This window comes from Camelus bactrianus, chromosome 3 (genome assembly GCF_048773025.1).
Source record: "Camelus bactrianus isolate YW-2024 breed Bactrian camel chromosome 3, ASM4877302v1, whole genome shotgun sequence".
Classification (NCBI taxonomy): domain Eukaryota; kingdom Metazoa; phylum Chordata; class Mammalia; order Artiodactyla; family Camelidae; genus Camelus; species Camelus bactrianus.
The window spans coordinates 48,468,416-48,495,837 of NC_133541.1; the positions used below are offsets into that span (position 1 = coordinate 48,468,416).

A 27,422-nucleotide genomic window follows, 5' to 3' on the forward strand; every position below is an offset into this window, starting at 1 on the left:
TATACTCTTGTCTGGGTGGACTGGGGTTGGGGCTGAACGGGAGAGTCTTCAGTTAACTGTTCTGAGAGACAGAATGTTACAGTGAAAAACACTTAGAGCCAAAAACACAGAAATCTGAGTCATAATAGAAATATAACATAATTCTACCATTTATACAATCATGGGCAAGTTTCTTAATCTCCTTCAGTCTTATTTTCCTCATCTGTTAAGTGGGTATAGTACAATCTGCCTCACATATTTCTTGTGAAGAAAAGGAGGGAAAGTGTGTAAAGTGTCTAGCACTCTGATCCAGCATATAGCAACTGCTTATCAAACATCAGCTCTCTTCGTTGGTAATGATAAAACTAAAGCAACTAATGAGACACCAATATGATTAGCTTCCAGGTCGACGGTTCTAAATAGCAGAAATGACTCTACCCAGAACTTCTGGCCCCCCAGTATTAATAGTTTTAGGATTTTTTAAGAAAAAAAGATACCCTTCTCAGTTTTAGAAAAGTAAAACACTGCCAGTTCAGTTTAAGGCCGTCTGGTGCTCCTCCCAAATAGCACTGCCTTCCTCCCCTCCACCCTTGACAGAAAATAAACACTGTCCTGAATTTAGTATTTATTGTTTCTACCTAATTCCTTACACTTTATTAACATGCATGTTCCCAAACAATAGAAAGTTTAATAGTTGCTTTAGAAATTTTATGATTACATGTCAATGGAAGAAAACACTGTACTAATCATTTAAGTTAATGGTATTTTATACTATTTAATAATGACAGGAACAAAAATTCTTTGCAGTTAAATCTCAATGTTTTAAAACAACCTGCTTCAAGGGAGTTGTGTTATTCTTTTTTTGGCTTTTATTCTTCTTAGCAGGTTTTCTTTTAGGTGTGCCTTTTGGTTTATCTGAAGCTTCAGAAATGTCACCATTCTTTAGTGCGTGCTATAAAACATGAACAGAAATGTACATGTTACAGAGGGATATATTAAAAAGTCAAAATATAACTCAGTCACTACAAACTGGTCTCCAGGACCAACCATCTCCACCACCTTAGACAGCCTCTAATTCCTCTTTTCACCATCTCACATTGCTATAGAAACTGCTCTCGAAGGTATCAAATAACTGATTATCAGCTCTAAGGACCCTTTTAATCAGTCTCCTCACTTTCAACCTTTCCACATTAGACTCTATCATTTTTCTTCTTGATAGTTAGGGTATTTTTGTTGACATAGCAATGTAGGGCCCTAATGCTTTTATTAATTCTCTCATCAACTTTTAAACTTGGGCATTCCCAATAAGAATTGGCCATCCTTCTTTACATGCTTGTGATGACCCATTTCTATTATTTCAATTATAATCTCTATGCAAACAAACTTCCAAAGCTGTTATTCAGCTCTGACTTCTCTCCTTAGTTCAACACTTCCAATTACCAATTTCATACCTTCACGTTTACCTGAAATGCAACACAACCAAAAGTAAACCACCTCTTGCCCAAATCAGTTCTGTTCCACTATGCAGTCTACTTTCCCTGAAATATCACCAACCCCATCCCCCATCGAGTTTCATTTTAACCTGCATTTTACAGAACTCTCTTGGTAACTCTGCATTAGTGTACTTCTAGTCTAAACATATATTGAAAAGCATGTTATTGACAAATTTAGACTGCAACTTCAACGATAACATACAAATCTGATTCATTCTTTACTTCATGCTACAGAAGTGACTACGGAAGGAAGCAGACTCCATGTTTAGTGCTCTGTATGAGTGTATGCTCTGTGCCCGGACTACTGATGGCCTGTGCATGGTGCTCAATAAGACTAAATACCTCAGACAGTAGGCAAAGTGATATAAGGCAATTGTACAGATTGGGGCATGAAACCAGACTTCATCCCACAAAAGAAATGTATATTCCTTGATATTCATCACCATCAGGAACATTTGACTTGAAACCTAACTCACAGGATTAAATTTGAGGAGGATTAAATTAACGTAATGTATGTAAAGCACATGGAACAGTGCCTAGAACTTTATAAACACTCTGCAAGTATTAATTACCACACTACAGCTATTTATCATCAATATTATTTCAATAAAGGCTTGTTAAATGTTTAAAACCTCTAATTCAGACTGTCCTTTCATTAATCTGAATTAAATAACTTCTATAGTTTGATATAGTATAAACATATTAAAAACAATAAACGCTTAAAACTCTGCTTAAATTATCTTTGCTAAGGGATAAGATAGACAGGCTACCAACTTCTACAAGAAGATAACTAACTTATCTAACCTGTTATCTTTTAATCTTCAAAATTAGAACTGAATAATATGTACTTTAACACTTTACTATACATACATTATCCATTTTTTCCCGAATAAGTAACACGAGGAAATAACGAAAAGAATAAACATTTCATACCTTAAATGAAGCCACAGCTTTATCATAAGCTTTTATCAGTGCTGTATCATCCCAAATGTCAGAATCATCACTCTGGAAAGGGTAAAGAATAAAACCAATTCACATCTGGATGGGCTTTATCAAAAATGTGTTAGATAGTAACAAGAGCCATCTTAACCCAGACATAATGAAATTACACTAAAAATGGGTATTTTAAATCCTAAATAACACCACAAGAAGCCTACCTACTTAGTGATTACATGACATTACCCCCAAAGCTAGATATATGTAAATGCTCTAAAAGGTATGCCATGAAGTAAATACTCCACAATTTAATTTCCACCTACCAACCATAAGTGGACCTGTTCAAGGGTAACCACGTTTTAATCTTTTCGAAGAGCGGATAAAGGGTTTAGTTTGGCAGAATGGGAGAACATTTGGCCATAAGCTTGACTGTATCCAGACTACAGTAATGCTATTCTGACCACAGACACTCTTGACCTGACAATGTGTCTAGATTATTCAAAGAAGAAATCTCAAAATATTTAAGAATGTAAACTGTTAATAGTGATTAATCAAGCTTAATTTTAAATCGGAGTGATATTACATAATTGACAAAAGAGTTAAAATCATTGTTACTTATTTAATTTAAGTTTAATTCAACTCAAAAAGAAAAATTTTGAGCACCCACTATCTACTAAACATTCATCACTGAGAGGTATATGAAATCATGTTCAAAAGAGAGATTGTCTAATCAGGGATTTAAGGCATACTGTCACACAAAAGAATAATATAAAAGAAATACAATAAAATATTAAAATGTGAAGTACAAATAGAAAGTGTTTTAATGCAAAAGTGGGTAGGAGAGGCTTAGAAACAATCTTGCCACAAACCCCACACCTTGTGTGGCAATTCACAGCTGGAAGGGAACTCACAACCTGAAGCTTCTCCCTGAGGAGTGTGAAGGGCTTGCACCCCACATTGGGCACCCTGGTTTTAACACCAATACGTAGGAGATGAGGCCACAAAACATCTAACTTTGAAAGCCAAGGGGGTTCACGTCCACAAGACCCACAGGGGAACAGGAATTGAAAAATGGCTCTGAAAGGGTTCACATGCTTGGCATGGTCCACCTCAGGACCCAGTGCAGAAGCAGCTGATTGAGGGTGGCCAGATTTTCTGTCAGAGGCTCGTTTGCTTATCTTAAAGTGTTGGCCTTCAGGGCAGGCATCTAACTTAACCCACATCCAGGAGCCTGCCAGGATACTCCCTAAGGACAGAGGATAGCAACACATCTTTATGCTATCCGCCTTACTCCAGCCGGCAAGGGCCATCTTTGCACTCTCCCTCTACTGCGCTCCACAGGACTAGTGTCTCCCAGAGGGGAGCTTTTACACACACCTAGTGTCCCAGTTTTTAAGGTCTGGTGTCCTGGTTTTCACAGCTGCAACTAAAGGGAGGGGTGGGAAGGGCTTGTGTTCTTGGGTCCCATAGGACTGTAATAATCAGAGAGACAGTTCTTGGTAGGCTATCATACCTAGGGAACTGCACACACAGTGGACTGAAACATACCCCAGTTTTTCTGTGAAAAAGGCCTGTCTGCCTGTCTAGGAACTTAGGCTTGAGAAGCAGGTTCTATCTAGGGACTTATGGAAATACTCTAAGGGAACAAGAGGCTGGTGGGTATAATACTTGCACTCTCTCTGCCTGGCTCAAGCTCACCTGTACTTCCCAGAAAGAAGCTTATACATTTGTCTGGCACCCCAATGTTTGTGGCTACCGCCAGGGAAGCACCTCTAAATTGTCTGGCTCTGGTGGACAGCAGGGCTTACATCTGCAGGTCCCATTGGACTGTAATCAAGACAGAGTTCTTGAATGGCTTCCACCCCCAGGGCACAGCAGTCAGTAGCAGACCCAGGAGTTCAGGTCTTCAGTGAAAGAGGAATGCAGCCTGAGGGACAAGCTCCTCATTAGCCATACATCCAAGTATGTACTGATTGTAATCCCTTCCAGAGACTTAAGAGGGTGGGTGCTATCTTCCAACTTCACCTCTGCTGCCCTCCAGAGTGCAAGTACCTCCAGGCAGGGAGTTTTTGCATGCATCTGGTGCCCTAGTTTGTGCAGCTGTCACCCAGGAGATGCTCCTTGATTGCATGGCTCTGGTGGTCAAGGGGTTTTATGTTCCTGGGTCCTATGGAACTGTAACACCCAGAGAGACTGTTCTTAGCAGGCTACCATCCCCAGGACACTGCTCAGACAGCCGACTGAAACACATCCCCATTCTTTCTGGGAAAGAGGCCTACTTGCTTGGTCTGGAGCTTTGACTTCAGAGGCAGGCTTCATGTTTGACGCACATCTAGAAGCCTATGGTAAGGGTGAGGGTATAGCTCAGTGGTAGAGTACATGCCTAGCATGCACAAGGTCCTGGATTCAATCCCCAGTACCTCCCTCAATAAAATAAATAAATAAGTAAAACCTAATTACCTCCCCTTGCAAAAAAAATTAATTAAAAAAAAAAGTAAAAGCCTATGGTGGTGGTCTTGGGGAACATGGGTTGGCACTCTTTGCACTCTTCCTCTGCCTCACTCCAGCTCACTGGTATCTCCCAATAAAAAACTATATACACTTCTCTCATGACCCAATTATTGCAAATGGCACCCAGGGGACACCGCCAGACTGCTTAACTCTGCTGGTCAGTGGGGCTTACACTTATGTTTCTACAAAACTGTATGTATTTGCATACTTTAAAACCTGCTGCCTGAGGGTCTTCTAATCTGCCTGAATCTAGATGCTGAATTGAGATCCACCCCTTGGGACACTAACGGGTTTTTGCACACTCTCAATTACTGGTAGCCACTAAAAATTTAACAGGCTGCTTTGACAATCACAAAGGCTTGGGAGTTCAATAAAGGTTGAACAAGGTTCATCTTGTACACAAAGACACTCCTTGAAGTCTGGGAGAAGTGACTGTTTTATCTAATGCATAGAAACCAACAGAGAGAGTGAAAAAGACAAAAACAAAAAGAAGAAACAGAGAAATATGTTTCAAGGGAAAGAATGAGATAAAACCTCAAAAAAAAATTAATGGTGACAGAGATAAGTAATTTATCTGATAAAGAGTTAAAATAGTAAAGACACTTACCAAACTCAGAAGAGTACATGAACAGTGAGAACTTCAAGAAAAATACAAGGAAATCCAAGGAAAAATCACAGAGTTGAAGAATACAATAACTCAACAGAAAAATACACTAGAGGAATTCAAAAACAGACTAGATGAAGCAAAGAAAGGATCAGTGAACTCAAAGACAGAGCAGTGGAATTTACCCAAACAGAGCAGCAAAAAGAAAAAAAGTGAAGAAAGCTTGAAGAACTTATGGGATAACTTCAAGCAGACCGATATTTGCATTATAGGGGTCCCAGAGGAAGAGAGAAAAGGGCAGAAAATGTATCTGAAGAATAATGGCTGAAAACTTTCCTATCCTGGGGAAGTAAACAGACATCCAAATCCAAAAAGCCCAGAGTTACAAATAAGATGAACCCAGAGAGGCCCACAGCAAGACCCATAATAATTAAAATGTCAAAAGTTAAAGACAAAGGGACAATCTTAAAAGCAGTAAGAGAAAAACAACTTAACTACAAGGGAACCTCTATAAGACTATAAGCAGATTTTTCAGCAGAACTTTTGCAGGTCAGAGGGATTGATATATTTAAAGTGCTAAAATAAAAACAAACAAACAAAAACCTCCAACCAAGAATATCCAACCTGGCAAAGTTGTCTTTCAATTAAGAGAGAGACAGGGTTTTTCCAGACAAGCAAAAGCTAAAGGAGTTCCTCACCACTAAACCAGCCCTACAAAAAATGTTAAAGGGACTTCTTTAAGCTGAAAAAAGGGGAACTGATTCGTAATAAGAAAACAAATGAAAATATAAATCTCAAATGTATTTACTCCATGATTTAGATGTTTTCAAAGAGAAATGAAAGCGTATGTCCATACGAAGTGTCCTACACTAATACTCATGGCTATTTAATTTTAACAAACTGAAAGCAACCCAAATGTTCTTGAACAAGTGAATGGATAAACAACCTGTAGTATATTCATGCAACAGGATCCTATAGCAATAAAAAGGAACAAACACAACAAAATGGATGAAACTCAAAAAACTATGATGAGTAAAAAGCCAGATAAAAAGGATTCCATGTTTATAAAATTCTAGGAGATGCAGCTAATCTACGGAGACAAAAAGTGGAGCAGCAGTTGTCTGGGGACATGAAATGAGGAGGGATGAAAGGGAAGGATTACAAAGAGGTATAAGGAAATCCAAACCAGCCCACACATTGGGACTATGTGGAGGAGCCCTGAAACAACATGAAGAAAAGAGATGGCCTGTCAATCCCTAGCTGCATAGTCCCCAGCTATTGCAGCTCCAACTGCTATGTGGATGCAACCACATGAAAGGTCTGAAGAACTGCCCAGCAAGGCCTTTACAGATTCCTGACCCACAAAAACTAGGAGAGATAATAAAATGATTATCGTTTCAAGCCAGTAAGTTTTGAGTGTTTTGCTACAAAGCAACAGCAACCAAAACAGACCATCAGGACTGTCATTATATGTATTTCTCAGTCACCAATAGTAGCCCAGTTTTCTCAAGTTAGCCTTCGTGTTCTATCATCTTCTACCACTTCTCACTCCTGATAGTTCTGCTGTGCTCTCTAGAGTAATCAGCAACCCCTGCCCCACAATATCTTTAACCTCTTCTCTGAATATTTCTTTCATCTTCTTGCTCTAACTAAAATCTAGCTTTCCCTGAGGACATCTCTTTCCTTGTAGACATTTCAAAATGAAATGTTTTCTCCTCCATATTCCTCAAATCACTGTACCAGAGATGGGAAGGAATCTTCCTTGCTTCTCACTTCCACTACCAGATTATTTTTCCTCCCTCCTACCTAAACACGCCTAGGTTTCAAAGTCCTGTCACCATACTCCTCTGACCACTATCCCTCCTTATTACAATCATCTACAGCCTCCTGGGTCACTCTTCCTCATTTCCTTGAGGTTTATTTCCCAGTCCTCTATCCACTACTACTACTGTCATAACTTTCGGTTATTTAAAAATCCATGTAGATGATCACTCCAATAACTTGTTAGGGCTTTAAACTCTTCATTACCAATGATCTTACTTACTTATAGCACCCAATCTCAGCTACTCATTTCTATGGTCTTTACTTATTATAACCATTAACTACAACCTCTCCACAAATTCCACTGCAAGAATCCTACTCTCCAAACACCACCTTTGAGGCTCTGCAACTTACTCTTTCTAGCAGTTTAATGATGACAATCATTCCACTTCACTGGGACTGGTAAAATATTGATCCTTCCACTTTTTAAACTCACCGTCCTAATGTCCTCACTTCCTTTCTTAGCCAGCTTAAATTCCATGGTCAGTTATTATGATAACTCCCTGTACCTCTCCCCGTCACTTGATACTCACTTGGTAAAACTACAACCCTATTAATTTCAACTCTTGGTTTACTCTGTGTCTGCCCTCACACATCTGAATTTGAATTTAGCTACAGAAAAATCCAGTCACACTGTCTAGTCCCCTTTAAACTCATAACCACAAATCTGAAGTAGGCCTTTAATGTTGCCTAGCAACATTTCTCTGGCCTGGCCCAACACTCATCCACTCTCTTAGAGGCTTCCTACCTTCTCTCTTCTCTAACCTCCAGCACCTGCCCCCTGCCCTCTACTAGCTGATGACCTTGTTGCTTTTACTGAGAGAACAGCAACAATCAAAACAAAATTTTCATAATCTCCTGCCACTATAACTGCCCATCCACACAAATCAGTACCCTTATTACTGTCACTACTGGCAATATTTCTAACAAAGGCCAAATCCACCTACTCTAGAACATTGCTTCAGCAATTCTCTTCTCTCGCCTGCATCATCATTTTTTCTGTCCTTACTAGATCTTTTCTATCAGCCCACAAACATGATGAAACAGCTCTCCATCTTAAAAACAAACAAAAACACAATTAAGAATCCTCTTTACCTCACTTACCTCTCCACTTACTGGCCAATTCTCTATTTTCCAGTACTTACAATAAAACTCTTTGAAATATCTGCTTACAAATTTTGCCTTGATTTTCTCCTCTGACTCTCGAACTCGCCTCAATCATATTTCACCCAAGAATGAGTTCTAATCTTCCCCCTTATAAACCTGCTCTACTTTCAGTCTTCCCTATCTCAGTAAAAGGCAACTTCATCTCTTCAGCTATTCAGAACAATCTTGGAGTTATCCTTGCCTTTCCTCTCTCAAACCTCTAATACCGAATCCATGTGCAAAACCTGTTGCCTGTGACTTCAAAATATATCTGTAATCCAAGTACTTTGCTCTCCACTAACACTTGGATCATTTCAATAGATTCCTAACTGGTTTCCCTGCTTCACTGCCCTGTCACACACCCCAACCCCAGTCAGAGAGCAGCGGACAAGCCTAGGCACCATCAAGTGACAAAAGGGCCTCGTCTCAGTCATTGGGGAGCCCAAACTGCACGAGGAAGGAGCTCGCGGCTGAGGCTCCCAAGCAAGGAAAGATACGGAAGCATGCGGACCACGGCCCCGCAGTTAGCGAACTGGCCGGGGAAGGAGCGCGGGGGCTGCGAGGGTACGGTGGTCGGAGACCGCGCCGGCCGCGAACTCACCTGGCCTGTGCCACGCCGGAACAGCACCGAGTCCTCCGGCTCGGGAACGCCGCTGCCGCTGCCGCCGCCGCCGCTGCCACCACCCATCGCCATGACGAGCCTGCTGCCTGGTGCGCGGCGTGGGTTCAGTCCCTCCACGAGTGACGACTTCCGCCGCCGGGCGTCTGGGAGCGGAAGAGCATGGCGGCCTGACTGCCGGCCGCGGGGCGGGCTCCGTGAGCTGACAGCCAGCGGCCGCCTTGGTGGTTCTTCTCCGTATTCTCTCAGTTCTTTGATTTCAATTTCTCATCTGTTCGTAGAGTGGTTCGGCCAGGGTGTTTTTGTTTTAAACAATAAATTTTCTTAGAAAAAGAGTTCATTGAAGGTCGTTTAGAAAATATGGGTAAGCAAGTAGTAAAAATCAGTCTGTTGTTAACCGATTGTAATATAGCTACCATTTAAAAAATTCTTTTTTAGAGTTTTATGTATTTACTTATATTTTATTTTCACAACGACCCTATGAATTAGGGGCCCATTTAAAGATGAGGAAACTGAGGCACAGAGCGTTTACAAGCTGCTTGGAATCCAGCACGCCTATAAAACTTTCCAACCTTAACTTTAAGGTTAGTATCTCTTCTCCCAAATCTTCTCTAGTAACTTTTCCAACTTAAAAACAATGGCATCAATTGTTGTATTGTTTAAGGATGCGCTTTTCTTTTTTAAGCCTTGTTTGTCTTTACATAGATCAAACAGGTTTTTAGTTCTTAGTAGGAGCTTACCCTTTACTTTTCTAGTATTCTTTATTAATCATTTAGGATTGCTAAATGGCTTCCATGTACCTGTTACATCTTTTTTAAAAAAGGCCTAGTAGGGAAGTTTAAGGCCCTCTTTGGCTTCTATAGATATCAGAAATAGGTGTATTTTTTAAAAGCTCACTTAAGATTTTTTTTTTAATCATAAAGCTTCTCACAATGGCATATGATGCAAAAATTTAAACAGAACTTGGAACCAGGCTTTTTTTTTTTTTGAGATGGCGTTTACATACCATAAAATTCACCATTTTAAAGCATGCAATTCAGTGGGTTTTAGTATAGTCAGAGAAGATTGTGCAGCTACCACCATGTAATTCCAAAACATTTTCATCACCCCTAAAAGAAACCTTGTATCCATTATTGGTTACTCCACATTCTGTCTTCCTTCCAGTTCCTCACAACCACTAGTCTACTTTGTTTCTACAGATTTACTTACTCTGGATAGTTCACATAAATGGAATCATATGTGACCTTTTGTGTCTAGCTTTTTTCACTTAGCAGTTTTCAAGGAGGAATTAGTTTTAATGAATTTTAAATGGGAAGTTCTTTGTTGAAAAGGCATTTCTATTTATTAGGACCTCATTCCTCAACAAAAATGAACCTATGGCATTTTTGTCCTCAAAAAAAAAAAAAAAAAAAAAACAAAAACCCTTTTTTCCCCTGATGGTGACATCCAAATTTGAATCACTACGTGTACTTACAAATTTTATACTGCATACAAATCCATATGATAGACAAAGCACTCAAAGCATAATGTACTGAATACCAAAGGAAACCATTTCATCAGATTTGAAGGCATTTATGTAAACATTAAATTTAACTTCATGAATTTGAACAAGTCTTTGTGCATATAAAGTTTTCACAACAAAAACTTACATTCAGTGACTCTTGAAACTTGCTCATGATCACATAAGTATTCAAATGACTAGTGATCAGGTTTCCAATTAGGATAGTATATGTCGGCAATATCATGTAGAATAGTGAATAAACAAAAGAATGTCAAAACCGATTAGTTCTTTAGTATTACCTTACCTTCAAGGCCTAGGGTCAGGAGATCAGAGATGAGTCAGTGATTTGTGTACAAAAATGCTCACCGAAACTGTTACAGTAGCAGTGGAAAATTCCAAAAGATGTTTTGGAAGAATATTTGAATCACATAATGGACAAATGGTAGTATAATTCATAAATGACATAGTCATCCAGTATGTGAGGCTTGGACTCTACTGTCACATCATATACTAGAATACATTATAGGTGATTTTTATAAATTTGGGGTGGGGGAGATCTTAAGACAGAAACAAGAAACCACACAAGGATTGAAAACTTAAATACATTTGGGGATCAGGCAGGTAATGGAAATTAGTTAAAGAGGAATAAATAGGGGGTGGTGGGTACCATAAGTTAATTCGAGACTCTCTCCACACACACTTATCCCACCCACTCCCAACCCAAAGGCATTCAAGTACATGTTAATTTTAGGGGGAGGAGAGATAAATTAGGAATTTGGGGCTAGCAAATACAAACTACTATATATAACATAGACGAACAACAAGGTCCTATTGTATAGCACAAGGAACTATATGCAGTATCTTATAATCTATAAAGATAAAGAATATGAAAAGGAATATATAAATGTATAACTCAATCACCATGCTGTACACCAGAAACTAATACACCATTGTAAACCAACTACACTTCAATGGAAAAAAAAATTTTTTTTAATGAGTCAGGACAAGTCTTCTGGCTGTCAGTCTGCATCTTCACTTACAAAGAAACTAGACATTTGATAATGTGATTAAGAAGTCTGACAAAAGCAACATAAATAAAATGAAAGGACAAACAATAGTGATTTATGTTACACAAATTTAAAATAGCTTTGTCAAAAGTAAAAACAGCAAAATAAGCTGTTCATAGAAAAAAACACAAAGGGCGAATAAATATGAAACTATGTCTAAACTCTGGAAGCTCTGCATTTCAGCCTGCTTAGATTCATATCCTTAACCTGCCACTTAGTAGCTGTGTGACCTTGGGGAAATTCCTTAACCAAAAATCTCAATTTTTATAAAATCTTTAAAAATGGTCATAACAGTCATACCTACATATGAAGACTTAGTGAAACAAAAAGCATAAAGCAGAGAGAAAACATGGACATTTCACACACACACAAAAATCCAAATTTCCAACAGACATATGAAAAGATGTTCAACCTCTGTGGTCAGGGAATTGCAAATTAAAAACTAAGATACCATTTGTTACTCAGGTTGGCAAAATTATTAGAAATTAATAATATCTAATGTCACGCACATGGGGATATGAAGTATTACCTGCTTGTTGGAAAAATATGTTTAAAATTGCAAACAAGTATGCCTTCGCACTAGCGATCCTACCTTTAAGAATTTATTCTTACAGAAATAAAAGCATAAGTACATGGGGATAAGGATGATGTATATTACAGAATTGTTCATAATGATAGAAGCTTACAAACATCCTGTGTGTCCTATTTGAAAATAATAAAGTACTGTACATCCATACCATGGTTAGATATACATGTACTGTAGCCATGGCTATTTAAAAAAAAAAGGATCAAGTTACAATTAAATTTCCCATTTTTGTTTAAAAAACTCCCCTGTACTGGGTTGAATGGTGGTGTCCCAAATGATATGTCTGCCAGATATCTGTGAATGTGACCTTATTTGGGAAAAGGGTTTTGCTGATGTAATAAGGATCTTGAGATGAGGTCATCCTAAATTCGAGTGGGCCCTAAATCCAATGACAAATGTCCTTAGAAGAGGTAAGACAGGAAGAAGACAGAGAAAATGTGGCCACATAAAGACAAAGGCAGAGACAGGAGTTACACTGCCACAAGCCAAGTAGTGCCTGGAGCCTCTAAAAGATTGAAGAAGCTAGCTAGGATTTTCCCCCAGAATCTTCAGAGGAAGTATAGTCCTGCTGACACCTGGCCTTTAGACTTCTGGTCTCTAGAACTGTGAGAGAATAAATTTCTGTTGTCATTAAGTCACCAAGTTTGTGGCAGTTTGCTATGACAGCCCTAGGAAACTCCCTACTTCCTTAATTATATGTATATTTATACATGTTTACATGAGCATTGAGAGAAATATACAATATATTTTATATATCCTATATATGACCAAGAATTCGATTCCTAGGTATATACTCGATAGAAGTAAGTACTTATGACCACCAAAAGGTATATATATATATATACACACACATATATATATATAAAGATTATGGCAGAATTATTCATAATAGCCTCAAACTAAGAGTGATCCAAATGTCCAAGGAAAGTAGAGCGAATAACTAAATTACGGTATATTCATATAACAGAATGCTACACAGCAATGAAAGACTGAATTACTGCTATAAGACAAAGGATTCTTATAGACAAACTGTTGAACAAATGAAGCTAAACTCACAAGAGTACGTACTGGATGGGTCCACTTGTACGAAATTCAAAAACAGGCAAAACTAGTCTATGATGATAGTCAGATAGCAGGTATTATCTAAACTGGTCACAGGGAGCCTGTGAGGGTGCTGGAAATGTCTATCTTCGTCTGGGTGGAATATTTATATGTAAAGGTCAATCAAAATATACATCTAAGATGTATGCTCCTTATTATCATTTCATTTGGATGAATGCCCAGGGGAGAAATTACTGGGTCATATAGTAAGAGTATGTTTAATTTTCTAAGTAACTGCCTAATTTATTGCTAATTTTTTTTAGCCCGTTTGTTATATTTTCTCAAATTTTCTACAATAAGCAGGCATTGCATTTTGGGGGTTTAAAAGTTGGTAAAGAATGGTTTAAGCTTCATCATTGTTTCCTATACTACTTTCATGATTTGCCATATGTTTCCCATACTACTTTCATGATTTGCCATATCACTTACCTGTATTTTTAAACCTAACTTTAGTTGTAACCTTGCAGTAAGAATATTGGACTCTTATTTAGTCTGGCCAGCATCCATTCCCCCTTCCTTCTTGCAACAGAACTCCAGATTTGTTGGGGTACCACCTATTCCTCACTGGATACTTGGTTACACCATCAGCTTAGGCGACCTGCCCTCCTCTTGCTGAGGAGTATGCACGTAACCCAAACAAGTCCATTTGGAGGCACTCTGAGTGACATTAAATACTAAAAATGGCCGTCAGAATTTCAATCTGTTACCAGCACTGTGGGAAAGAACTGTCTCATAGTACCTGGAACTGTTCTAACTTTTGATCTTCTGAAAGTCTTCAATCTTGAGTCTTCAACTTTTCCTTGGACCCTGGAGCATCTCATCCTTTCAAATAACTGCTATAGTTACTAATAAGTTAATTAATGATTCTATTTGCAAACAAAAATTTCAATATACTATGAAATCACAGGTTAGACATGGTTGCACTTCTTCAAGCATACATTAATGTACCTGACTCTGTATTAAATGTCCATTCATAAGCCACCCCATCAGTCATCTTGAGTGGTATGAGGCCAAATGAGCCTTGATGCTATCCCCTCAAAAAGTCCTTGACAAAAGCCTTTGTCATGTAATATAAGTTTATAAAAGACAAGTATTCAGTAGGATTGTGTCTTGATTATAGCCAGATTGGGAGGCAATTTCTTGCAAACTCACAAGTGTAGAGAAAGGCTCCACCAAAACATAGTGCAAAGAAATGTTTCTATGCTGATATACCAGTAAACAAAGTCACATCCAATTGATAAAGTACCAACAGTAGTATGTGGTATAGAAAATACTTCTATAAAAGTTATAGTAAAATTTTAAAATCTCAATTTTCCCAGGCAAATGGGCCAACTGCAGGCTACCTATGACCTTTTGATGTGTATTGGCTCACTAGGGCTAAAAAGGTTTTTGTTTGGTTATAAGGAAAAGCCTGTAGTAGGTTTTAAATCTTTCTGGAATTTATAGGGAAGTGCACTGGAGCAACGTATAGTCATTCTTCTTTTCTCAGTGATATTTTCATGACTTGGCCATCTGTAAAGATAATATATTCCGAAGTGTGATTACTATATAGCAAGTAGTACTTCAGTAGATAAAGTTTTAGGACACAGTTTAATAAATGGTTTTACTCAATTTGATCTAATGGAAAACCATGATTGACAATTCTATAGAAATAATTCTTCCAATTGTATTTTTTAATAGGTATCCATCAGCAAAGTCAATTAAGAATTTACCAAAGAAGTTGACACACAGTCTGCTTAGTTTATATCATTGCTAAAAGCCTGACACAGATGGCAAAATACACAGATTTCATAATCTGACTGTGGAAGTCAATTTTATATTAGGTTTTCACTTTAGGGTTATGTTTTTTCCTCCCAGCTTTATTTAGGTTTTTGAAGAGTCTCAGAACTGACTAAAATTGGCAAATATATATAGTAAAGGCAGTGGATCAACCAGAAAAAGGCTAGTATGAAGGTTAAAGACAAAAGTAGTAAAATCAACTATCACTACAATTAGTAGTTAAGAAATACACAAAATAAAAAACGTAAAATATAATGTCAAAAACATAAAACGTAGGATGTGGAGAAAAGGGAACACTTCTACATTGTTGATGTGTATGTAAATTGGTGTAGCCACTGCAGAAAACATCATGGATGGTCCTCAAAAAAACTAAAAATAGAACTACCATATGATCCAGCAATTCCACTCTTGGGTATCTGAGGAAAACAAAAACACTAATTTGAAATGATGCATGCACCCTAAAGGTCATAGAAGCATTATTTACAAAAGCCAAGATATGGAAGCAATCTAAGTGTCCATCAATAGATGAATGGGTAAAGAAAATGTGATACATACACATATACACACACACAATGAAATATCTAATCTTAATAAAATTTTGCCATTTGCAACATGGATAGGCGTGGAGGGTATTATGCTTACTGAAATAAGTCAGAGAAAGATAAATACTGTATGTTATCACTTATATGTGGAACCTAAAAAAGTAAAGTAATCTAGTGAATATAACAAAAGAGAAACAGACTCACAGATATAAAGAATAAACCAACAGGGAGAGGGAGGGAGGGAGGGGCAAGATAAGGGTAGGTGATTACGAGGTACAAACTACTATGTATAAAACAAACAAGCTACAAGGATATATTGTACAGCACAGGGAATATGGCCAATATTTTATAATAACTATAAATGGAGTATAATCTTTAAAACTTGTGACTCACTATGTTGTATACCTAAAACTTATATAATATTGTATGTCATCAATACCACAATTAAAAAAAACATAAAACATGAGAGGGGGAGTAAAAATGTAATGCTTTTAGAAAGGATTTGAACTTAATCACAAACCAAAAACTTACAATAGATACATAAACAATTAAAAAAAGGAACCCAAACATAATACTGAAGAAAATCATCACACCACAAGGGAAGAGACCAAGAGAAAAAGAAGGGAACACAGAAGACCTACAAAACAACCAGAACAAAATGGCAATAAGCACATACCTATTATTATTACTTTAAATGTAAATGGACTAGGGGGGAAGGTATAGCTCAAGTGGTAGAGTGCATGCTTAGCATACATAAAGTCCTGGGTTCAATCTCCAGAATCTCCTCTAAAAATAAATAAGTAAACCTAATTACCCCCCAAATTAAAATAAATAAATTTTTAAAATGTAAATGGACTAAATGCTCCAATTGAAAGATTTAGGTGGCTGAATGGATTAAAAAAAAAAAAAAAAGAACACTGACATGGGGGGAGGGTATAGCTCAAGTGGTAGAGCATATGTTTGGCATGCATGAGATCCTGGGTTCAATCCCCAGTACCTCCTCCAAATATAAATAAATAAATAAACCCAATTATACCCCCCCAATAAAAAAAATAAAATACACAAAAACACTGATCTATATGCTGCCAACAGGAGAGTCACTTCAGATCTAAAGACACACAGACTGAAAGTGAACGTATAGGGAAAGATATTCTATGCAAATGGAAAGAAAAAGAAAGCTAAGGTAGCAATGCTTGTGTAAGACAAAACAGAATTTAAATAAAACTATAATAAGAGACTAAGAAGGGCATTACATAATGATACAGGAGTCAATCTATAAAGAGGATATAACATTCATAAATATTTATGCACCCAACATAGGAGCACCTAAATACATAAAGCATAAAAGGGAGACAATAATAGCCAGGAACTTTCTTACTCTACTTATATATTATCCAGACAGAAAATCAATAAGGAAACATTGGCCTTAAATGACACATTAAATCAAATATACTTAAAAGATACATATAGAACATTCCATGCAAAAACTGCAAGCATGCCTTAAGTGCACATAGAACATTCTTTAGGAGAGATCACGTTAGGCCACAAAACAAGTTTCAATAAATATAAGAAGACTGAAATCATATTAAGCATCTTTTCTGACCACAACAGTATGAAACCAGAAATCAACACTAAGAAGAAAAACTGGAAAACACAGAGACTAAACAACATGTTATTAAACCACCAATAGCTCAATGAAGAAATCAAAAAGAAAATTTAAAAATATCTTGAGACAAATGGAAATGGAAACACAATTTTCCAAAATCTATGGAATGCAGCAATTGCAGTTCTAAGAGGGTAGTTTCTAGCAATACAGGCCTACCTCAAGAAAAAAGCAAAACATCAAATCAACAATGTAACTTTACATCCAAGAAACTATAAAAGTAAGAACAAAGCCCAAAGTTAGTAGAAGGAAGGAAATAATAAAAGATCAGAGTAGAAATAAATAAAATAGAGAGTAAAAAACCAACAGAAAAGATCAATGAAACTAAGAGTTGCTTCACTGAAACAATAAACAAAATTGATAAACCTTTAGCCAGACTCAAGAAAAAAAGAGAGGGCCCAAATAAAGTCAGAAATGAAAGAAGAGAACTTACATCCAATATCACAGAAATACAAAGAATCATGAGACCACCACAAACAATTATACGCCAACAGATTGGATAACATAGAAGAAATGGATCAATTCCTAAAACATACAATCCTCCAAGAATGAATCAGGAAGAAATAGAAAATCTGAACAGACTGTTTACTAGTAAAGAAATTCAATCAGTAGCCAAAAAACTGCTAACAAACAAAAGTCCAGGATCAGACAGCTTCACAGGTGAATACTACCAAACACTTCAACAATAGTTAAGTAATACCTACCCTTTCAAACTCTTCCAAAAAATGGAAGAGGCGGGAAAACTTCCAAACTCATTTCATGAAGCCAGCATTACCCTGATATCAAAACCAAACATAAGACACTACAAAAAAACTATGGGCCAATATTACTGATGAACAAAAATGCAAAAATCCTCAACAAAATATTATCAAACCAAAGTCAACAATATATTAAAAGAATCATACACTATAACCAAGTAGGATTTACTCCAGGGATGCAAGGGTGGTTCAATATCTACAAATCCATCAATGTGATACACTGCATTCACAAACTAAAGAATAAAAATCATATCATATAAATAAATGCAGAAAAAGCTCTTGACAAATTCAACATCCATTTATGATAAAAAAAAAAAAACTCTCAACAAAGTGGTTATACAGGGAACATACCTCAAAATAATTAAGGCCATATGTGATAAACCTATAGCTGAAACATACTCAGTAGTGAAAAGCTGACAACTTTTTCTCAAATATAGAAAACAAGAAAAGGATACCCACTGTTGCCACTTTTATTCAATACCTAGGAATTAATTTGTTCAAGGAGGTGAAAGACTGGTGCGTTGAAAACTCTAAAATACTAATGAACAAAATTGAAGACAACTCAAATAAATGGAAAGATATTCTGTGCTCATGGACTGGAAGAATTAATAGTCAAAATCTCCATACTACCCAAAGCAATCTACAGATTCAATGCAATCCCTATCAAAATACCCACTACATTTTTCACAGAACCAGAACCAATCTTAAAATTTATATGGAAATACAAAACACCTCAAATAGCAAAGCAATCTTGAGAAAGAAGAACAAAGCTGAAGTAGCATGCTCGTTGATTTCAAACTATACTAAAAAGCTACAGTCATCAAAATAGTACAGTACTGGCAAAAAAAAAAGACACATTGATCAACTAAACAGAAAAGAGAGCCCAGAAATGAACCCACACTTATATGGTCAATTAATCTACAACAAAGGAGGCAAGAATATAAAATGGGGAAAAGACAGTCTCTTTAATAAATGGTGGTGGGAAAACTGGACAATTACATGCTAAAGAATGAAATCTGACAACCTTATTCCATCATGTACAAAAATAAACTCAAAATGGATTAAAGACTTAAATGTAAAACCTAAAACCACAAAACTCCTAAAAGAAAACATAGGCAGTACACATGCTCTTACATTGGTCTTAGCAATATTTTTTTTAGATCTGTCACTACAGGCAGAGGTAACAAAAGCAAAACTAAACTTAAAGGAACTACATCAAACTAAAAAGTCTTTGCATGGTGAAGGAAACCATCAATGAAACTAAAACGCAACATCCAGAATGGGAGAAATTTGCAAATGATATGCCCAATAAGGAGTTAATATACAAAATATATAAATAACTTATACAACTCAATATAAAAAAAGTGATTAAAATGTGGGCAGAGGACCTGAGTAGACATTTTCTCAAAGAAGACATATAGATTGCCAAAAAGTACAAGAGAAGATACCCAACATCACTAATCATCAGGGAAATGCAAATCAAACCACAATGAGATATCACTGCACACTTGTCAGAATGACTATTAGGAAAAAGACAAGCTGTAACACGTGTTGGTGAGAATGTGTTGAAAAGGGAACCCTTGTGTACTGTTGGTGGGAATGTAAATTGGTATAGTCACAATGCAAAACAGTATAGAGGCTCCTCAAAAATGAAAAATATCTGAAGAAAACACGCTAATTTGAAAATATATATGCACCCCTATGTTCACTGCATCACTTGCCAAAATATGGAAGCAGCCTAACTGTCACTTGAGAGATGACTGGATAAAGAAAATGTGCTGTACATATACACATATATAATAGAATATTACTCACTAATAAAAAAGAATGAAATCTTACCATTTGTGATAACACGAATGGACCTAGAGGGTATTATGCTAAGTGAAATAAGCCAGACAGAGAAGGACAAATACTATATAGTTACACTTCTATGAATCTAAAAAAAAAATGAACATACATAGCAAAATAGAAACAAACTCACAGGTACAGAGAACACACTGGTGTCACCAGATGGAAGTGGGGAAATGGGTGAGATAGGGGAATGGGATTAAGAGGTACAAATTTAGCTATAAGGTAATAAGTCACAGGCATATAATGTACAGCAAAGGGAATCAATCAATATTATCACAGTAGCTTTTTATGGTGACACATGGTAATTAGACATTGTGGTGATCACTTTGTAATGTATAAAAACATCAAATCAAAAAGAAAAATCAAATCACTATATGGTACACCTGAAACTAATATTGTAAGTCAATTATACTTCAATTAAAAAAACCAAACATTAACATATCTGAAAAAAGGCACTCAGAACCCACAGAGTGAATCCTAATGTAAACTAAGTACTTTGGGGTGATAATGATGTGTTAATGTCGGTTCATCAATTACAACAAAAGTACCACTCTGGTTGGGCATGTTCATTATGGGGAAGCTATGCATGAGTAGGGCCAGGGGTACATGAGAAATCTAAATTTTTTTGTGACCCTAATATGGTCTAAAAAAATTAAGTCTATTTTAAAAAGGCACTTATTCCAGAAAATTTTAAAGCTGTAAGTAGAACTCTTACTGAGACCTTATTTAGTTTATGTTCATTTAGTTGCTATTCTAGATGGTTTGTACTACCTTTCGCAAACTCTTCAAGCAAACCAGTTGATTGCAAAGCAAAATTAGATAAATGTGTCTTAAATTCAATGATACAATAAAGTTAAATTTAAAGATATACTTCAACAAAGTTTATGACAAAGATTCTAGATTTATATAGATCTTGTTATCTGATCATATTACCTCTCTAATTATATAAATGCTCACTGCTGATAAAAGAAAATGTTCACCAATGTCACATGCATGGTTAGTGTTTTATTCTTTGAAGAATGGTTCTAAAACATCATACTAAGTCAGGCTGAAAGGTAAAGTTTAAAATAGTTTTGTAAGGATATAACATATGTACTGACTGTTCACTCTACAAAATCTTGATCATAGAGCTTATTATACACCTAGTTAGCAGTAGCACCCAGGTTTTCCAAATAGTCAGTCATCATTTTTGTCTTGTCTGCATAGACTTCTTCTCATTGGCTGCCTTCTGCTTTTGTTGCATGATCTCAGAATCCCTATAAGGGGGGAAAATGCTGTAAGTTGTTACAGAAAAACTGATTTTATGTTGCCACTTGATTTCTATAATAACCTATTCAGTATATTAGAAGACAACTGAAAAGATATAACTTTAATGTCTTTCCATTTTCATGGATGGAGATAGAATGGGAAGGCAAAGAATGAAATGGCTTTGAAGTCGGATCTTATTTTGAATACCAACTCTACTGTTGTTATGACTTTGGGCAAATAACCTCCAAGCCCTTTCAAAATTAGAGTAATACATATCAGGGCTGTTCTGACACTAGGTAGATACATGTGCTGGAATAATGGTAATTACTCTTGGTTGTCAACAAAGTTAATTCATTATAAATTTTTTGCTGGAAGAAGGGGCATTTAAGAAGTCTAGATATCCTAACTGGTACCTAGGATTAGGACACAGATGTTGTGAAGCAGTTCAGTTTCTTATGAGCCAAAACCCCAATATTTAGTGATGAAAAATGGATTATATCAAAGAAAAGCAGGATCTTTGGGGCATTTTCTTAATCTTTTGTGTCTCTGGCTGAACCTCCACTTACTGTGAGCTACAAACCAGACTACCTGGGCCGGACGGTCCATGAGCCCATATTAAAAAATAAATTAAATGGTTATGTGTTCAACACCTACTATGTGCCAGGCACTTTACTGGCTCTGGATTAAGTCCCACAACAATTTTGAGTTATTGTCCCTATGTTTAAGAGTTTAAAAAAAAAAGTTAAAGGCTTAGAGCTAAGTAATTTGCCACACATCACATAAAAAGCAAGGTCTAATTTCAAAGTCGAGGATCTTTCCTATGCTGTTATTGTGTATATTTGGTATTATATTTTAATTCAGGATGAGCAGCTCTGTCCATATCAGTAAGACATTTATGCAAAGCTAACAGTAAAAACAAGGAATGAGAAGAAAGGAAGAAGACGAAAGCTACCAAGAAATGAGGTATCCCGGAAAAAAACAGTGATAGTTACTTTTCTGTTTGTAACCAAACTCTGCTGTGCTTGCTGTATGACCTTAGCAATGTTACTCAAATTCAGAGCCTTAGTCTCTTATTGTATGCACTGGGGCTAATACCACTTTTTAGGATTGTGATGAATAGAGATAATACATACACAGTACCTAGCACAGAGCTTTATAAGGAGTAGGTATTCATTAAACAATGATTACTGAGGCAAGCTACGGTAGGTTTCCCAGTAAAAATACTGTTTCATGGTTACTGATCTGTTCACTTCTACTCCAATGAAAGTAAACTAATTCAAAGCAAAGCTTATTACTTTAAAAATAAACATCATAAAAAGATAGTGTGAAGTGATAAGGGCTTCAACCTCATTAAACTCTGACTGAACATCAGAATCACCTGGGGAGCTTTTTAAGTCAGGTTTAACTTAGGTGCAATAAAATTTACTTAGTGCACCTTTTAATCTCCTACCCTAGACCAATTAAATCTGGACTGGGTGTAAGGCCCAGGCTTGAGCAGATGTCAAGGTTTCCCAGGTGGTTCTAATGTGAAGCCAGGCTTGAGGACCACAGAAAAGCCATACTGAAGCACGTGCAGTCAGTTATTTACCTGACCAACTTTTATACCGACAACAAAACTTGATTTTAGAATAAAATTAAATTTGGCTACCTTTGTTTTTTAGAAACATGAATTTTTTTGTGGAGGGTGGTAATTAGGTTTATTTATTTATTTTAATAGAGGTACTGGGGATTGAACCCAGGACCTCGTGCATGCTAAGCGCACACTCTACCACTGAGCTAAACCCTCCACCCCTGAATTTTTTTTTTTTTAAACTTAAGCTTCAGTCTCAAAGTATTTCTGTAGCAGGTTTGTATTATTTGTCACATATAGTCATGTATCAAGGCTGTGCACCTATATTCCCTCCAACCCAATGGATCTTCAGAAGTCAATAGTTATATATGTTTTTTGTGTCTCTTTCAGACAGTTATCAATGTAATTGGTGGTCTGTCATCCAGACTAGAATGGGTAGGATATCTGCTTTGAAAATATTTATCCTTTGCACCTAACAATGCTTTCTTTGCACATGGAAGTTAATGAAGTGCTTATGGTTATGGTGGAGAGGTATGAGATTTTCTGCAACACCAATTATAGCTTAAGAGCTTTAAATTCTTCATCCATGAGTTGGGATAATGACTATGTCACGAAGTTTTACTGTGCGAGGCACACAACAGATACTCAGTTGTTACCCCTTTCTGTAGGTTAGGCCTAGTTCTACTAAGGATTTAAAAATGGTTTCTATTCTCCAAAGTGAAAACTTCTGTGACTCGAGAATTTCTTTAGTATCACTTACCTCTGTTTTCTCTGAGAGGTAGTCAAGCTATCTTCTTTTCTTTTTCCCTTACTAATTTCCTGGGATTTCTTCATGTTTTTCCGGCGGGCAAGTTCTCGTTGATTTCCACCTACAAAGAGAAACAGTCATGCTATTTTCCCATCCCCCAAGTTGATAACTCCATTGTAAGGCTCACATTTAAATGCATCTGAAGTTTGCTTTTTAAGAGAGAAGCTAGCAGAATGCTGCACTGAGTAGTGTTCCCTGATCTGGTGACAAGGAGGAAGCTTAAAGGTAAACACTTAAGGTCTTAAGAGTATTATACCAGTCAAGGGGTTCACTGGCTATAAATACCAGATCCTTTAACACAGGCATTCCAATTGTCTGTCTATATGGGCCAATATTCCAAAACAAGTTTTGCCTTTTGAGGGGTGTGGGTGGAGAGAGAAAGATAGATGAATTGCAGATCACACCTTGCACAAGTTGGCCCATCATAATTCAACTGTTAAGCGAGCAAATACATATGCTCGTAAAACATTACCTGTGAGGGCCAAACAAAAGAACAAGGGAGGAGACTTAGAGCTCCCCGTCATTAGGCCTCAGGACTTTGAGTATTAACTACCAGCTATAAACTACCTCCAGAACACGACCCCTTCCGGGGCTTCCATCTCCACAAACCTCACCCCCAGGGAGGTGTTTTTTACGGTGTAAACTCGCAACCGATGGACAGGCACCTGCCCGACCTTTCAGGCTAGACCGGAGCCAACCGTCCTTCTCCCTCCGCTGCCTGCAAATCGGGTCCCCGCCGCGCCCGACCGAAGGGGTTTCACCAGCCAGCACCCCCGCCTCCCCGGCCGCCGCGCCTCGGAGCTAGACTTCCTCGCCCAGCGCTCCCCGCCGCTTTCCCCCCGGGTGCGCACACTCACGGGCCATGCTGACCACCTGACCAAGCCTGGAAGAGAGCGACTCGGAAAAGCAATGAATTCCTTCAGCGGTCAGCGGCGGCCCCTAACGCAGGTCTGGAAGGTTGAGCCGGTGGGGCCCTCCAGCAAGATACTTCTGGGCTTGGTGGACGGCCCCGCCCACGGAGACCCGACAACAGCCGCCGGCGTGGCCGGAGAGCAACTGCGCATGTGCGGATGGGAAGGCGGGGCGGTCCTCAGTTGGAGCCCTCGCTTTGCAGCTAACCCGCGCATGGGGTCCTTCTGCCACGCATGTAGAGTCTAGAAAGCAGGTCCCGTGTCTTAGAGGGGTAGGCGTGTGTGGATTTTCCTCCCGTGTTCAGGGCACTGGGGCTTGATCAACCCCCATATTTTGGTAAAGACGTTAAACTCTACAATATCTAACTTTTCGACAAAGAACGTTAGCTTTCTTTCATCCAGTTGTAGAGGCGGGAAGGGAAGGAGGCGAACAGAACAGATTGAGGGTTATCTCTGAAAGGCAGCGTTGGCCCTTTACATGTTTTCCTTCTTTATTCACGTACCAGGCCTGCAAGGTAGGCTTCACTGTTCTCATTGTACGAAAGAGGCGACTGAGACTCAGACCAGAAGCAACTACTAGTAGGGACTGTAAGAAGTGAGATTCACACTTAAGACAGACTCTTGAGTAGATGATATAGCTCAAGTGGTAGAGTGTATGCTTAGCATGCATGAGGTCTTGGGTTCAATCCCCACTACCTTTATTAAAAATAAATAAATAAACCTACTTGTCTCCTCCACTAAAAATAAAAAAATAAAGTGGACTCCCATTTCATCCCAGTGCCCTTGTCACAGTTGACAGTACTTGAGGTACTCGAGTTTTGTGGCTCTGTGCTTGGATTGTGTGATGGGGAGAGAAGGGTAGGGAATGCAGTCTTACCACAAACTAAGAATAGCCCAGAAGAACCTTAACAGCTGTGGAACATCAACCATTGCTAGAAACAGAAGCATGAAGACGCATGGTACTTGTTTCCTTCATCTGTTCTGTTAAATATTACAAACTGAGAAATGTGTAGAGGACATTAGTCTGGACACCCTAAAATTATCCTATTTTTTTTAAGGCTGTGCTTTGGAAGATTTCAAACATACGCAGAAGTGTAAAAAATACTATAATGAACCCCCAAGTATATACAACCAACTTTCAACAATTCTTTTACCTAATAAAAATTACTTGAGGGTTCTGGAGGTGACATGCGTGGGTTGAAAGCCCAGCTCTACCAATGAGTAGGTGTGTGAACTTGGGAGTGTTATTTCATTGCATTAAATCTTCCTGACCAGTAAAATGGGGAGGTAATTGTACCTCTGTCATTAACTGAATTAATATATTTGAAGTGCTAAGTATCCTGCATAGGATAGCACTCAACATGTTTTCCCTATGCCCTACCCCTATTCCTCAACACTACTTGTAGCCCAGGTCTGTTTCCACTTAGTGAATCTCTTCTGGAGTAACTTGAGCAGGGGAAAAGATTGACTTTCTGGCCAGGCTCTTTATAAAGAGACCATCTAAGGAAAGGAGAGAAGGAATTTGGGATTGAAGGTAAGTGGTAGAGTTGTTTCTATGTGTGGTCTTATGAGTCTAATTGAGCTTTTTCTTTATGGCTGAAAATATACTTTCTAAGTTATAGGGATTCACATGACGTATACCATGTATACAAGAAATGTTGGGTGTGTCTGCCAGAGAAAACTAGAGATTTTTTTAAATAACTATGATGCCAGGGGAGGGTATAGCTCAAGTGGTAGAGCACATGCTTAGCATGCACGAGGGCCTGGGTTCAATCTACAGTACCTCCTCTAAAAGTGAATAAACAAATCTAATTACCTCCCCCCATACAAAACAATTTTAAAAAATTATACCATCAAGACTTTAAAAACTTGAGTGTGTAAAAAAAACTCATGATTTTATATTTAATAATAAAATTAAATCTGATTCTGTTCTCATCCCTTTACTAATAGGACATTAAATCTCAGTCATTATTTACTTCTTTACCTGCAAAATTGTGGGAACACCATAGACTCATAGGTGGAACAAAACATTTTGGGAAAGGCCTTGTGTCTTCAGTCTATACCAGAATATGCTGTCCAGAGATACAGGGTTCTGGCAGTAGCTCCAAGTTTTCTGAGATAGTTTCAGCAGGGGTTATTTTTGTCAAGTTCTTAAGCTTCTTTAGATTTGTTTTGAGGTCCTGTTGCCTCTCCATAGTACTAGGAGCCCACAGACCTCTATTTCCTTTCCAGTTTTTACAGAATCTCTTCTCTCTTCTGTGCTTTCAGCCTTGCTTTCCTACTCTCAAAAATACCTATTCCTCTTCTTTCTCCTTCTGGATGACCTAGCAATCTCTTCAATCAATTCAGTGTTTTATTCCTTTGACATTTTGTTATTAATATAGCAGGATGTTCTTGTAGAATTTTCTTCCCCTTTCAAGAAGGAAGTCAGGCCTTTGTTTTCCATGAGGCAGGGGACGTGTATTGCCGGTTCAAACACTTGCTCATAATCTGTAGAGCCAGCTGCATCTCTGGACATTTTCCCTCTCATCATAGAGGCCTTCCCTAATTATCCTGCATAAAGTAAACCAGCCTCTCATTAACCTCTGTCATATTATCCTTTACATTTCTTTCATGGCATTTAATAATTCTTAAATTATTAAATTCATTTGTTGAATTTTTCCTCGCCCACCCAGAATGCCTTGTTTATTGCTCCCTCCTGAAGCAGATTAAGAATGCTCAAATTAATTTACAAAATTTTAACTACAATAATTTTTGAACAGGTATTACATTCACATTAAAAAGTACACAAGGATATACAGTAAATGTTCCTCTTCCTAAGATATACTTACCAGAAGCCCAGTTCCCCTTTTAGAAGTTAAGTATTATCAGTTTCTTCACATCTGAATTTCAAATCTATGTTCTACTCAATTTAGAATTTTTAAGTAA

The 27,422-nt window shown here is 37.6% G+C and overlaps 2 protein-coding genes across 14 annotated transcripts in view; both read right to left on the bottom strand.

The window, feature by feature from the left end:
* LOC105064453 (survival of motor neuron protein) overlaps positions 1 to 23,644 on the bottom strand; it is a 60,486-nt gene extending 36,842 nt beyond the window's left edge. For all 13 annotated transcript variants that reach the window (XR_012504765.1, XR_012504761.1, XR_012504769.1 and 10 more), the window contains exons 1-4: positions 23,536 to 23,644; positions 9,092 to 9,432; positions 2,406 to 2,477; positions 812 to 931 (exon numbers count right to left, since the gene is read on the bottom strand). Coding sequence is in view for 7 of the 13 variants with exons in the window: in XM_074359495.1 (XP_074215596.1) it covers positions 812 to 931; positions 2,406 to 2,477; positions 9,092 to 9,184 (285 nt within the window). In the remaining 6 variants the exon portion in view is untranslated. The remainder of the gene's footprint in view (positions 1 to 811; positions 932 to 2,405; positions 2,478 to 9,091; positions 9,433 to 23,535) is intronic.
* On the bottom strand, positions 20,943 to 24,578 carry SERF1B (small EDRK-rich factor 1B). Its single transcript, XM_010949316.3, has 3 exons — positions 24,441 to 24,578; positions 23,536 to 23,644; positions 20,943 to 21,213 (listed from the first exon to the last, which is right to left on the bottom strand). Exons 1-3 carry the CDS (start codon positions 24,445 to 24,447, stop codon positions 21,141 to 21,143), a joined length of 189 nt encoding a protein of 62 aa, XP_010947618.1. The 5' UTR covers positions 24,448 to 24,578; the 3' UTR covers positions 20,943 to 21,140.
* Between the last annotated feature and the right edge of the window lie 2,844 nt (positions 24,579 to 27,422).

What these genes read in the sequence shown, in the direction of transcription:
- SERF1B (XM_010949316.3), bottom strand. An exon ending in ACCTCTCAGAGAAAACAGAG is followed by an intron (nt 21,214 to 23,535) that starts GTAAGTGATACT and finishes CCCCCCTTATAG; the next exon opens with GGATTCTGAGATCATGCAAC.